General features: G+C 41.9%; 5 protein-coding genes and 1 pseudogene across 22 annotated transcripts in view; 4 read left to right on the top strand and 2 right to left on the bottom strand.

The window, feature by feature from the left end:
* The window catches only part of LOC146466559 (E-selectin-like), a 123058-nt gene that overhangs the window by 3908 nt on the left and 104488 nt on the right, over positions 1-14662 (bottom strand). For 3 of the 16 annotated variants that reach the window (XR_014867982.1, XR_014867987.1, XM_085127259.1), the window contains exon 1: positions 142-1987. The exons of 1 other annotated variant lie outside the window; for it this stretch is intronic. Coding sequence is in view for 5 of the 15 variants with exons in the window: in XM_085127259.1 (XP_084983385.1) it covers positions 142-170 (29 nt within the window). In the remaining 10 variants the exon portion in view is untranslated. Of the gene's footprint in view, positions 1-141; positions 1988-9001; positions 9868-14662 lie in introns of those variants that run through there. 12 more of the 16 variants (XR_014867986.1, XR_014867989.1, XR_014867980.1 and 9 more) reach the window with 9 other exon arrangements.
* LOC146466561 (uncharacterized) overlaps positions 1-14662 on the top strand; it is a 187374-nt gene that overhangs the window by 142136 nt on the left and 30576 nt on the right. The gene's annotated exons all lie outside the window — the stretch shown is intronic.
* LOC146466562 (uncharacterized) overlaps positions 1-14662 on the bottom strand; it is a 145970-nt gene that overhangs the window by 116498 nt on the left and 14810 nt on the right. The window lies entirely within an intron of this gene.
* Positions 2471-3751, top strand: LOC146466565 (uncharacterized). The gene has a single exon (XM_085127251.1). The coding sequence runs from the start codon at positions 2541-2543 to the stop codon at positions 3531-3533; it is 993 nt and encodes a 330-aa protein (XP_084983377.1). The 5' UTR covers positions 2471-2540; the 3' UTR covers positions 3534-3751.
* LOC146466564 (uncharacterized) lies at positions 3762-5643 on the top strand (annotated as a pseudogene).
* Positions 5655-8491, top strand: LOC146466563 (uncharacterized). Its single transcript, XM_085127242.1, has 2 exons — positions 5655-7377; positions 7582-8491. The coding sequence occupies exons 1-2, from the start codon at positions 5851-5853 to the stop codon at positions 7930-7932; spliced, it is 1878 nt and encodes a 625-aa protein (XP_084983368.1). The 5' UTR covers positions 5655-5850; the 3' UTR covers positions 7933-8491.

Here is a 14662-nt window from a genome sequence, read left to right as displayed (position 1 = left end):
TACTCCAACGAATGAAGGTAACTACTATACAAACAAGATTTGTATGGGATCGTAGATTGTTAAATTAAGTCTTAAGTTTCCTTGTTACAACAGCCAACCGTAAATGGACCAAAGAGAGTGATCAGAAGCACCGGTACATACCACAACCCTTGACTGAGTAAGACTTTCATCTGTTGTCTGCAGAAACGTATCACTGTCAATGACTGAGCATTACAGCACTAATTACTGTAAAACTAAGAAAACCAGGTATGCTAAGAATTAAAAACTAATTTTTTTAATTTTTATTTACCCATTGGATTAACCTGCACAGAGTCAATCATTTTTACCTCGTGTTTGATTTTGTTGTGAGGTGAAAAATTAATCGATAAGTAATTCTATTGTAGCTCAAGGCAAAATACACCGCCTTTGTTGATCGTTATTGCAATGATCTTGACATCAAATTAGTGTTTACCACGTTTAAATTAAGAAATCTTTTCTTAGTGAGGGACTCTGTCCCTAGAGAACTCCGTCCACGTGTGATTTACAAATTTACTTGTGCTTGCTGTAATGCTTGCTATATCGGCAAAACTGGCCGTCATTTTTCCACACGCGTCCGTGGACATCTCTCTTATGACAAGTCCTCAAACACTAACAAAGCTCAGAACGTTGTCGTCAATCTTGCTCTGCGGATTGTTTCGAAATCCTTGATTCCTCCCCCACTAAATTTCAACTTCAACTTAAGGAGGTAATGCATATAAATTGGGAAAAGCCCAACTTAAATGAACAAGTTCATCACGTCAATCTGGCATTTACGCTTTTAGGCTTTATTTTCTTTCCAACACTTTGTTACTCGAATATGCTTTCTATTTTTGTCACTTAATCATAATTAATTATGCAAGTTTCGTCTAGTTGTTATATTAAGTCCCAACGGTTTTTTAAATATTCTGTAACTGATGATGATGTCTGTAACATCGCAACACGTCTTACAAATTAAAAATGTCGTAATCTTCTTAAAAATACGATTTGTTTTCTGCTGTCTCGACTTAGCGTAATTACCCAAAGCAAACATTTTTTGAGGAATGATGGATATTTGCTGGTTGATAAAAATAAATTACAGTTTGCTTTAGCCAATATATAACAGCAAAAAAATTTTTTCAACAATTAAATTCTGTCCACTGTCACCATCAATGAAAAAATTTTCACATCATAAAGGATGGGTCACTTACTTCTTTTAGTCATTGTCATTAAATAAAGCCTCGGTAGATTCATCCCATTTGTCTTTTTGTAGCTCTCAATCGAGAATCCTTCTTTATCAATCTGGTTACCATTGTAATTAGCCATATAGGCATTTATATCTTTAAAATTGCCATGTTGGCTACCAAAATTTGGGAAGAAAAGTTCCTGGGCTTTTGACAGACATTCTGCATAGTGAGATGATCTCTCCATGTCTATGGATCTGTTGCCCCCACCTTTTCCCTTTTTCGCTTAAATAAACATCATACCATTGTGATGTTTCCACCCGAATTCCACTTTTAGAGTAGGCTTTGCTGCCTTTTTGCTTTTACCACCAGGTGCTGCACTTCTTTGGTCAGATTCTAGTAAGCGCCTTCCCCTGTAGCTCAGGGCCTCTTAAGGCGTTCAACTTTTAAATCCAAATAGAATTAGCTCACACTATTATCATTCACTGAAGCATCAGAGCATTTGCAGTCTAAGAACTCGCTTTTTCAAGTTATCAGTTTTAGCTTCCCACCCACCCACTTCCATGGAAGTTATGATTTTGCTGTAATTTATATGTATGTTTTTTACTATTTCGTCTCTGTTTTATGTAGTGTATTTGTAATCTTATTGAACAGGTTTTTTATGGGCCTCTTGTTATCGTAGTTTGTTTCTAGGATTGTAATTAGAATTAGTCATTTTTCGTGTTTATGTATGTATAGGATTTCAATAAACTGCCTGATCCCAAAAAAACGTGGCTCGAGTGAGTTTCTGTGTTTAGATAAATTTCAGTATATTTGTCGGGAAAGAAGCACTGATGTGCGTGACGTAGAATATTAACTTGGAAATTTGATGAACAATGTCACGAAATAGTAACGCGAGCAATACTTTAAAATTAGTGAGCAAAGCAGATTGCACAATTGTACTCCGGGAAAGTCCGAAGTTAATACACTGCATGACAATGATGTAACTGCACGCGTAGACCCGCGTAGTATTAAGCTAAATAAGGAAGAGAAACGCGTGTAATTGTGTAATTGAAATTAAATTTAGTAGCATTACAATAGTGTAGGCTTGGGATTATACTGTGCTCGTGATTGTAGTAAAAATACTTGTTGCGCAAATAGAACCTAGAAAATCTTAGTACAATTGTAATGTAAGATCAGATCGATTAAGAACGAATTGTGAACGGAACTGTGTATCGCGAATATTGTAGATTGGATCAGAGATTGTCAGATTGTGAATGTTAAATAAATCTTCAGAAAAGGAAAGACTTCAGTTTGTGAACCGGCAAGTGCGGAGTTCATGAAAGATTCCGCGACACTTGGTCAGTTCGAGCCGGATTGGAAATGACCGCGGAGGTTGGAAAAAAGAAAAAGCGACGAGGAGGCCATCGATTGTACCTTGCTGGAATCCTCCCAGATGTAGAAGCCAGTCTTGAACATTACACCGTGGAAAGGAAGGCAGAGCTGGCGAAATGGAAACACACGCTAAACGAGCAGTTGGAAAAGATAGCGCCCCTCGACTTAGAGATCCTGGCCTTGATGGGAGACGACGAAAAGGTGACGGAGGAGGATATGGCCAGAGAGATAGACGAGAGCAGCCGTCTTGCGTCGGACATAAAGTGCAAGTTGGCTGCGATCGAAGAACTGTTAACCGCACCGCAAATACCACAAGTACAAAATGTACCGCAGCACCAGAATTCGCCGCCAATGCAGACCGGACAAGCAAGCCAGCATAAATCCGTCCGAGCGAGACTGCCGAAACTGGAGGTGCGTAAATTTGACGAAAAAGTGCACGAGTGGCAAGAGTTTTGGGACTCGTTTGAGAGCGCCATACATCGAAATGACATGCTAGAAAACGTCGACAAGTTTTCTTATCTTAGAGGTTTGCTTGTGGGACCGGCCAGATCGGCGATCGCGGGTTTCGCTTTAACGTCCGCAAACTATCAAGCAGCGGTGGAACTGTTGAACAAACGATATGGAAAGAAGGAGGCGATCCAGCGAGCGTACGTGAATGAACTTTTGAATGTTCAGCCTGTATACAACGAGAGAGACGCGCCGAGACTTCGGAGCTTGTACGATTTCCTGGAGACCAAACACAGAGCCTTGCAAGCACTTGGAGTAGACGAGACCACTTATTCAGCGATAGTTGTACCATCTGTCCTGGAAAAATTGCCGCAGACGCTGCGTTTGACCATTACGCGAGGTAAAGATCATCATCAGTGGAACTTGAGAGACTTGTTGGAAGGCCTGGAACAAGAAGTAGAATTACGAGAAGAGTACAATGACAGCGCACGTCAAAAGAACTCGGCTGGAGACTTCCGGAGAAAAAAAATGTAGCCACACTGTATGCAGGAAACACACGGAAAGCGGCGAAAGAAACGAACTGTGCCTTCTGTTTAGGAGAGCATCCACACGAAGACTGCAGAAAGGTCCAGGACATCGAGGAGCGTAAGCAATTGTTGTTTAAATACGGTAGATGCTTTAAATGTTTAAGAAAGGGACATTTATCCAAAGACTGTACCGATCGTAGTGTAACATGTAAGCATTGTAATTGTAAACATTTGCATCGCCTCCCAAGGGAATTTAAGAACGACAGAAATCGGAACCCAAGGGGCCCAGGGTGGTGCAGAACTAGTGGGAAATAGTATGCACGTCGGGACTGGGAACAGTGTAGCCTTACAAACGGCTCAGGCCCAATTAGCGGGGAAGGGTCGCGCTAGAATTAGAGTGCTTTTTGATTCGGCTAGTCATAAGTCCTTTGTTACTTCCCGCGCGGTAGAATCGTTCGGATTGCGATCTGTTAGAAGGGAATGGTTGACTGTTAACACCTTTGGCCAAAGGGCTACTGGATCAAACCTGCGGGATGTAGTTGAAATAGATTTGACCCCAGTGGGTGGGGGGAAAGTTATGCGCATCGAAGCTTTTGTTGTTCCCGAAATTTCGCGCGTGCAGAACGAACATCTGGAAATTGCGCGTAAGGACTACCCGCATTTGGCGCAAATATGGCTGTCCAACGTTTGCAAGGGAAGCGAACAGTTAGAGATAGATGTATTGATAGGGGCAGACTATTTGTGGAGTTTTCAGACAGGCAAGATAGTCCGGGGGGAGGTAGACGAGCCAGTCGCAGTAGAGACAGAGTTAGGATGGGTTCTCTCCGGACCCTTGACATTTAAACAGCCAGCAGATAGACCGCAGGAAGTTAACGTAAATTTTGTTGGCAGAGACAGTGTATCATTAGAGTTTAGAAGGGAATGTCCAAAGGTTGTGGGACTTGGAAACCCTAGGAATTAAAGAGAGTGATGGAGTGTATGAAGAGTTTGTAGACAGTATTGCCTTCAACGGTAATAGGTATTCAGTTAAGCTCCCCTGGAAGGAAGGTCAGGATAGTTTGCCAAGCAATTACGAGTTGAGTTTGTCGCGCATGAAGAGTCAGATTAGGAAGCTTAGAAAGGAACCAGACATTTTGCAGGAGTACGACTCAGTTATAAAGGAACAGTTAGATTCGGGAGTGATAGAGAAAGTCGCACAGTTAGAAGAGACAGATAGGGGTCACTATATTCCCCATTTAGCAGTCATACGCAGAGAGGCGAGCACCACGAAACTGAGAGTTGTGTATGACGCGTCCGCAAAGGCAGGAAAGGGGGGGACATCTCTGAACGATTGCCTACACAAGGGACCCTCCCTCAACCCTTTATTGTTTGACATCCTGCTTAGATTCAGAGAGAAGAGAGTGGCGTTGATAGGGGACATAGAAAAGGCGTTTCTTAACATTGAGGTAGACAGTGCAGACAGGGATTATCTTAGATTTTTGTGGTTAGAAAACGTGCGCGATCCTTGTAGTCGAATTGCAGTGTACCGCTTTTGCCGTGTTGTGTTCGGTTTAAATGCGTCTCCGTTTCTGTTAAACGCCACGCTGAGACACCACATTTCGAAGTTTAAGGACGAAGACCCAGAATTTGTGCGAAAGATGATCGAAGGTTTCTACGTTGACGACTTGGTAACGGGCGATAGCAACACGAGCGACACGTACACATTGTACGAGAAATCCAAACAGAGGATGGCCAGTGGGGGTTTCAAATTGAGAAAGTGGATGACGAATGACAAAGTGTTGAGAGAACGCATTGCGCAGATTGAGAGTAACGCAACGGAAAGCGCGATCGTGACCAGCGAAGAAGAGAGCTACGCAAAGTTCATCTTAGGTTCGGGGCAGGCTAGCAAGAGTTGTCCAAAGGTCTTGGGGCTTCCGTGGGATTGTGAGAAAGATGTTATTCAGTTTAGTTTTGAGAAGCTTGCAAGCAAAGCCCTAGACATGCACCCGACCAAGCGAAGTTTGTTAAGTCTGCTAGCAAGCATTTTTGACCCCCTGGGAATCATTAGCCCCATCATTGTGTGCATGAAAATATTGTTTCAAGAATTGTGTTGTGAAAATTTCGACTGGGATAGTTAACTCGAGGGGAAAGTAAAGAAGAAATGGGACGAATGGATTGAAGACTTATCCAAAATAAGGGGTATTACGATCAGTAGGTGTATTTGGGACCATCCAAAACAAGAGGTGCTTAATTGTTACTTGCATGGGTTCGGCGATGCCAGTAACAAAGCTTACTGCGCTGTTGTGTACTTGGTATACAACACGCCAGTAGGGGTTTTCGTGAGAATGTTGACCTCAAGGTCACGGGTAGCACCTCTGAAAGCGTTAACTATTCCCCGTCTAGAACTCATGTCCGCTAGAATTTTGGCGCAATTAATGAACACCGTGATGAAAGCATTAGAAACGGAAGTGAAGCTCAGCAGAACCAGATACTGGTTGGATAGCAAAACTGCTCTCTGCTGGATTCGAAACGGGGGGGAGTGGAAACAATTTGTCCGTCACAGGGTAAACGAAATTCTGAAGCTCACAAAGAAAGAAGACTGGAGATATTGCCCTGGTGAGCAGAACCCGGCAGATGTTGGTTCCAGAGGAGCGCTTGGATCGAAACTCAAAGATGACGAGCTGTGGTGGAACGGACCGCAATGGTTGTCAGAAGGAGAAGACAGGTGGCCACGCGTAGAGAGTGTCGTCAGCACACCACAAAGTGAAGAAGAAGCTAAGAAGACCGCCAACGTGATGGTAGTAGACGTTCAGAACCAACCCAGTGTTGCAAATCTTGTTGACATCAATCGCCATGGAAGGCTAGAGAAGCTACTCAGAGTGACAGCATGGGTGTTCCGTTTTATCCGAAATTCGAGACCGAACCGAACCGAGACAGCTAGACGGAAGGGAAGACTGACACGAGAAGAATTAGTCGGGGCCGAAAGTGAATGGGTGAAAGCGGCGCAAGCTGACCTGAGAAGTAAGGGTAACTTCCAACAGCTAAAGACCGAGCTCGGCCTAGAAGAGAGTGCAGGAATTCTGAGATGTACCGGAAGACTCGTCAATTCAGATTTGGAGTTTGATGCGCGAAGACCAGTCATTCTCCCAAGGGATCACGCGTTAAGCATTATGCTCATAGAAGAGTGTCACAAGAAGGTGTTGCACAGTGGTGTGAGAGCAACGCTTGCGGAGTTGAGGTCGAGGTATTGGATCCCGAAGGGCAGACAGTGCGTGAAAAAGGTTTTGAGCAAATGCGTAATCTGCAAGAAACAAGAAGGGAAGGCTTACAGCGCGCCGCAGACCCCCGCATTGCCAGATTTTAGAGTAAGAGAAGCGCCAGCGTTTTCGAAAGTAGGCGTAGATTTTGCGGGTCCGCTCTATGTTAAGGCACAAGCTGGGGGAATGAGAAAGGCGTACATTGCATTGTTTTCCTGCTGCGTAACTAGAGCGATACATTTAGAATTAGTTGAAGATCTATCTTCCGAGGCCTTCAGACGAGCGTTAAGAAGATTTTCAGCGAGACGAGGCACGCCGACATTGATCGTATCAGACAACGCGAAAACCTTCCAAGCGACCGAAAAAGCGCTTAACAATCTTTTTAGCCACCCGGAGGTAGCTAGTGAGCTAGACAGACAGCGAATTGAGTGGAGGTTTAATTTAGAGAGATCACCCTGGTGGGGAGGATTTTTCGAGAGAATGGTTGGAAGTGTGAAAGCTTGTCTCAGGAAGGTGTTAGGAAATGCACGACTTACATTTGACGAGCTGCGAACGGTGTTAGTGGAGGTAGAAGGAACGTTAAATTCCCGTCCGCTTACGTACGAGTACAATGAGGTAGAACATGAAGCTTTAACACCTTCACATTTAATCCTTGGTAGAAGGATTAAGTCTATGCCAGACGAGATAGCGGAAGAGCCAGAAGCGAACGAGAGTAGTTGTTCAGAGAGGTTTAGATATTTGACAGTGAAGTTAGCGCATTTTTGGAAGAGATGGAGAAACGAGTACCTGGTGAATCTAAGGGAGTTTCACCGCCTGAAGGTAGATCGCAAAGACAGGCAGATTCAGACAGGAGACGTAGTAACTGTGTTTGAGGAAGACAAAAAGAGAGGAGAGTGGAAAATTGCAGTGGTTGAGAGTCTTATCAAGGGCACAGATAACGTTGTTAGGGGAGCAAACGTAAGAGTCATTGTCAAGGGTAGACCGATGCGTATTTCCCGACCAGTTCAAAAGTTGTACCCCTTAGAAGTAAAATGTGCCATACAAGGGAACGGCCAAATTGGTCAAACTGAGAACCGTAGATTTGAACGGGATCATACTACACCTCTTAGACGTAACCCTAGCAGATCTGCTGCTTTAGATGCTAGGTGGAAATCGAAACATATGCTTTGACTCGTAGACGAGTCAAGGGGGGGAGAGTGTCGGGAAAGAAGCACTGATGTGCGTGACGTAGAATATTAACTTGGAAATTTGATGAACAATGTCACGAAATAGTAACGCGAGCAATACTTTAAAATTAGTGAGCAAAGCAGATTGCACAATTGTACTCCGGGAAAGTCCGAAGTTAATACACTGCATGACAATGATGTAACTGCACGCGTAGACCCGCGTAGTATTAAGCTAAATAAGGAAGAGAAACGCGTGTAATTGTGTAATTGAAATTAAATTTAGTAGCATTACAATAGTGTAGGCTTGGGATTATACTGTGCTCGTGATTGTAGTAAAAATACTTGTTGCGCAAATAGAACCTAGAAAATCTTAGTACAATTGTAATGTAAGATCAGATCGATTAAGAACGAATTGTGAACGGAACTGTGTATCGCGAATATTGTAGATTGGATCAGAGATTGTCAGATTGTGAATGTTAAATAAATCTTCAGAAAAGGAAAGAATTACAGTCCTCTTCAGTTTGTGAACCGGCAAGTGCGGAGTTCATGAAAGATTCCGCGACAATATTTCAGTTGTTTTCAAATTTAATTGTAAAGTTATTGAAGCATTAAAATGCTTTAATAACTTACTTACACAGTGATTACAGTCGACTCCCGATAACTCGAACCTTCAAGGGAAATTATAGCTGCGAATGTAGACTAGCCGTAAATTTCAATTCCAGTTACACCGATGGGCCTTCATAAAAGTTAACGTAACTGCCGTACAAACCGTGAAAACCGATTACCCTAAGTGAACTCAGAATTCAGGTAAAAACTCGGTGGCCCTCGTGGTCTACATTAAAGGCCACCTCTGCGCATGCTCGAACTAAAATGTCTGCACAGGGAACCCAGCTGGGAAACGCGAAGCCCGGTAGTAACAGAAATTGAAAAATGTTCGAGTCATCGGGAGTTCGAGTTATCGAGGGTAAAATTGTGGAGAAAGTGACCTGAAGGGAAAGGAGGTTCGAGTTACCAAGGGTTCGAGTTCTGGGGAGTCGACTGAATACCAGAAGTGCGACACGTGTATAATTCACCTTCTGTTTCTCGAACTCTTCAATCACCGACTCTTGAACACCTCTACCACGGAGGAACCCCAAAATCTGAAAAAGAAAGCATTCTCTCTTTCCATTTTTCACAGATTCTGTCTCCATGAAAAAGCGAACTCACCAATTCAAGTAACCAGTAACTGATGTACTTACCTTCTCGACTGTTATGTCCTCCATTATTCCTCTCTGTCGCACGTGACCTGTCATGTGACCGTTGGTTGTACAAATCTGAGTTGTAAATTCCACGAGGTTTACACCTCGGATTTTTGTGGTAAAAATCCGAGCTGTAAATTGCACGAGATTTACAACTCAGATTTTTGTAGTGAAAATCCGAGTTGTAAATTGTACGAGATTTACAACTCGGATTTTTGTGGTAAAAATCCGAGTTGTAAATTGCACGAGATTTACAACCCGGATTTTATTTTGCGGAAAATTCGAGTTGTAAATTGCACGAGATACGATACAACTCGGATTTTTATGGTAAAAATCCGAGTTGTAAATTCCACGAGATTCAAAACTCGGATTTTTGTGGTAAAAATCCGAGTTGTAAATTGCATGAGATTTACAACCCGGATTTTATTTTGAAAATCCGAGCTGTAAATTGCACGAGATACAATACAACTCGGATTTTTGTGGGGAAAATCTGAGTTGTGCAATTTGAAATTATAATACTCGGATTTTTGTGGTAAAAATCCGAGTTGTACAATTTGAAAATTATACAACTCGGATTATTGTAGTAAAAAATTTGAGTTGTAGATTTGAATTGAAAAAATATATATTGATGTCCTATATGGGCCACCGTAGTGTAGTGCTTATCTAGCAATGATAACACAATCATGTTGCATTGCGTTAAGATAAACAGTTTAAACGCTTTTCACAGGTAGAGAACATACAGACCTTTACACTTAAAGTTTCCAATATCCCATACAACTTCGCTTGAATTAACCAGCCGGCAAGAGGCGGTATTATTGCCAAACGCTACATAGCCATCCATGCAGCCAAGTGAACAGGTGGAGCCAAACGTAGAGGAACAGGGAAGGTAAACTTTGGCGAATTCAGGTAGAACCAAACGGCTACAACTTCTCACTATATTGAAGTACAAAAGAAAATGTTGGGAACAGAAATAATAGTGACTAGATACCATGATGAGCCAATCAGAAAAATAGAAACAGAGAAAATAAAGCAAAGATGGATCCGGTTAATTATTTCCACTTCGGATTCGCTTGTTGCGTTATGGTTAGTTATATTTTTTATAATCCATTTAATCTGTAAATCTAGTCGCCTTGGCTCGAGGGCGAGAATCGTGATCACATTTGGCCTTCACAATGATAACACGTTATCCCTTACCTTTCGTACTCTAACGAGATTTTTCAGAATTCTCTTCATTTCTTTCAATGTGAAAAATCTTATGATGGCCTACCTTTGTTGAAAACCGTCATTCTTCTGATCAATTTTAACAGATTCATCTGCCAGGTATGGATAGATCCACTAACTAAAAAATTCCTGTTTCAATTGGCCAAGCTTTGTGATTCCCATTTTCCATTTTTAATGGAGTTACCCTGAGTTATCTAATGACGTCTAATGGCTTCTTGCTTGAACTAAACTTTCTCACTTCTGAAACATATCGTTTTGTGAGACGAACGTATGACATATTGTATTTACCTTTGCAAACCGTTGGTTGGCCGTCCCATTTTGAGGAGTTAAGACAAGTTCTTATTTTAGAGCCTAGTATTTCGTATCCGTCATCACACATAAACGAGCACGTCTCATTGGTTACCAGGCCACTACAGGTCATACGTCCGTTGGGTGGGTCCATGATAGCTTCACAAGGAAGTCCTGTTACGCAAAAGAAACTGCAAGTTAGACGTCAGAGGCTTTCGAATGTCTCAATTATCGACGGCAGGTCTAGAGTAGAACGCAGAAACATTACTAGCAGATCGAATTTCGAATGGAAATCCTTATGTTCTCCTTTCGCTGTTGAGAATTGTGTGATTTTATTATGAATAATAAGTGCTCTTACAGCCGCGTTATTACATTATGCTTAATTAGCATTTCACACATAGTTCAGAACACCCTAAATAGAACAAACTAAAACACTTCCATAATCAGTTCCTTTCCAACACAGTAATGCAATGCAACAGCGAAAGACTCTAAGGCCAAGAAATGCGTTTACAATCAAGCTTTGAACTTATGGAGATAGAACAAAGGAACACCTATGTTCTCGGCTGACTTACATTATTGTTTGGGCAGTGCTTCCCACTGCTTCAAATTTATTTTAAGTGATCTATGTATCCATTCGTAATTTAGCTATTTAGTGGATGTTTGAAAAACAACATTGAAAAGATATGAATAACTTGAATAATTTATGCTTAAATCCCAGCTGTTTATTAGTAACTAGGCGACGAAAAATTTCGTCAGAGGGCTTTTAATGAAGTTTATTTTTTTTATCACATTACCTATGTGTCAAAATATTAAAAAGAAAGAAGTCGGCATGCTTTTAATCAACAATCCAAAAAGCCGAATATTACCCTAAATGATAAGCTTCTTAGTGGTTTCAGTAAGTTTTGCCCTTTAACATGCTTCAAGTCCAAAGAGCGACCAACATCTAGTTTTTCTCAGTCGCACTTGATCATTGCTTGGCCAAAACATACCAGCCATCATAACAAAGTAATGATGACCAAAGATCAAATGTCTTCATGTTCAAACAAATTCTCCTTACTCATTGAAAGGGTTAAATTAAAGCATTCACCTTGAGTTCACAGCTTCTCAACTCAGCTTTAAGTCTGTAGCCATAGAAACATGAGCAGCCATAAGAACCAACCGTGTTATGACAAATTATACAATGAATTGTGTAAAACTCGCGTTTTGATTGGTCTAGAGGAGTGTGTGATTAGAGTTTATACAATGAACTGTGTAAAACTTGCGTTTTGATTGGTCTAGAGGAGTGTGTGATTAGAGTATAGACGCACGATTGAAGTCATCGAGTGGTGTGACCGGCGTACGTGATCAGAGTCTAGAGTCCAGCCAGAGCGACTGGTCAACATAGTTTTGCAAACTGTTTTTGCGAGTAGCGGACAAAGACAGGCAAATTTTCGCAGGAAAGGAAAACTGCCCAATAAAAAATTGGACAAAGACCGTTCTGAGAGTGACCTCAACGAGGATAGGAAAGCTGGAACTTTGTTGTGACGTGAAAAGGAAGCATATATTTGTCGAAATATGTCGCCGATAAAAATCCGGTAATGGCGAGTAATCAATTACAAATCGCAGTGAAGCCACTTGCATGCTGTAATATTTTGGGGTCAGTATTTCCTTCTGGAATAAAGGTTAGTTTTGAAAATATTGTTAGTGAAATTCTTCCGGTTTATACTCTAATTTAGAAGATCACAATTGCGTATGTGTAGTAGTCTAAAACAGAGTTTGCTGGAAAGTTTTTGACTCAGCTCAGGCAACGCGATGCTCGCTCACGAAATGTGTTGAAATGTCTTGGTTATTGTATAAAACAAATAGATTCCATTTTGCCGTGGGTCTGTACCCTGATAACGCACAGAGGACGTCAAAACGTGGTGAGAACATCAGTCACGCTACTCGCCTGCGGCTCGTAGCGTACCTCTTTGTTCTCACTACGTTTTGACGTCATCTGTGCGTTATCAGAGTACAGACCCACAGCAAAATGGAATCTATTTGTTAATGTGTTGACACGAATGGGTTCCTGCTCTGCATTAATTGATATCTGAGGTGTTAAAAAAGACAAACAGTTGTGAAGGATGCGCCCGCTATTCCAAAAAAACCGAGATTTCTTAGTTTGGGTTCACTGAACTCAGGTTAAGTAACCTTGGCCAGTTCTATCCAGATTTACTGTATGCATTTCCTTTCCATTGGTTTTTGTGTGTTATTGTCATTGTTATTCGTTTTTAAGTTGCGGATAGTTGCCTGATTGGAATAAAACACGAGGATCCACCCATATGGCAAATGACATCCACCATCTTCCCGTCTACTATCAAACAGGACTATATCAAATGTGAACAAGACCAGGTTTACAAGAGGCTGTTTGCAGCTCGGTTGGTCCAAAAGCATCCAAGCGATGTTCGTAAGTTTACGAGTTCTATTTCTGTGTTAAACACTTATACTCTTCCTTCCACCCATGCCCTTGATGGGCTCTGGCATCCTAAATACATTTATTAGTCAAGCTCACGAAGGCGCTGCCAATTTCCTATAGCTCTAACGAACCCTCCCGCGAACAATCATCGTCCAGGTGAGATCCAGAAATATTCCTAGCCGCTTTACGATTATTAGGAGAAGATGAGACGGAAGGGACGATCTGATAGGCAGCAAAGTTCTTGCCAAATTTTAAACCTTGGTACCATGCTAGTAATATAACAAAACCTTGCCTCTGCACCGTTTCCCATCAGGCAGCAGGCGATATCCCAGATTGCAGCTGCAGGTGTAATTTCCTGGCGTGTTGTGACAAAGGTGATCGCATCCGGCGGGAATTATGGTCCTGTTTAAGCTCTCCATGTACACAGGGGTACACTCATTCACATCTAAAACAAATATCCATACAAAAGTCTTACTGAAACATGTCGTTCATTAAAACACGATTTATGAACGACTGGATGGCCAAGACCAGAGTAATAACATTACTCGAGTAATGACATTGAGACAGTCTAACGATGGTGAGAAGTGAAACGAAATGCAGTCAATGTATGTGAACAGGAACAGCTAACTCGGACCCTTCTCCAACTTCAAATGGTAAAACCACAATGCTTCTTATTTTCGTATGGGAAATGTAAAGGTATTCCTTACATCCTTACATTCGTTTTTAAGTTACGGATAGTTGCCTGATTGAAATAAAACACGAGGTTCCAACTATGTAATGTGAACAAGAGCAGGTTTACATGAGGCTGTTTGTAGCTCAGTTGGTCCAAAAGCATCCAAGCGATTTTTATTTCTGCGTGGAACACTTATACTCTCCCTTCAAACCATGCCCTTGATGGGCTCAAGCATCCTAAATACATTTATTAGTCGAGTGCATGCACGAAGGAGCTGCCCATTCCCTATAGCTCTAACGAACCTTCCCGTGTATAATCATCGTCCAGGTGAGATCCAGAAATATTTCTAGCCGCTTTACGATAATTATAAGAAGATGAGACGGAAGGGACGATCTGATAGGCAGCAAAGTTCTCGCCAAATCTTAAACCTCGGTACCATGCTAGTAATATAACAAAACCTTGCCTCTGCACCGTTTCCCGTCAGGCAGCAGGCGATATCCCAGATTGCAGCTGCAGGTGTAATTTCCTGGCGTGTTGTGACAAAGTTGATCGCATCCAGCGGGAATTACGGTCCTGTTTAAGCTCTCCATGTACACAGGGGTGCATTCATTCACATCTGCAAAAAAAATCCATACAAACGTTTTACTGAAACGTGTCGTTCATTAAAACACGATTTACGAACGACTGGCTGGCCAAGCCCAGAACGCTGAATTGAAATTTGTAGAACATTACTCCAGTAATGACATTGAGACAGTCTAACGATGGTAAGAATTCAAACGAAATGCAGTCAATGTATGTGAGCAGGAACAGCTAATACAGACCCTTCTCCAACTTCAAATTGTGAAACCACAATCCTTCTTATTTTCGAGTGGGAAATAGA

This window comes from Pavona decussata, unplaced genomic scaffold, assembly GCF_977016875.1.
Source record: "Pavona decussata unplaced genomic scaffold, jaPavDecu1.1 SCAFFOLD_143, whole genome shotgun sequence".
Classification (NCBI taxonomy): domain Eukaryota; kingdom Metazoa; phylum Cnidaria; class Anthozoa; order Scleractinia; family Agariciidae; genus Pavona; species Pavona decussata.
Note: the sequence above shows the minus strand (reverse complement) of the source record. Positions and strands in the feature narration are given on the sequence as shown.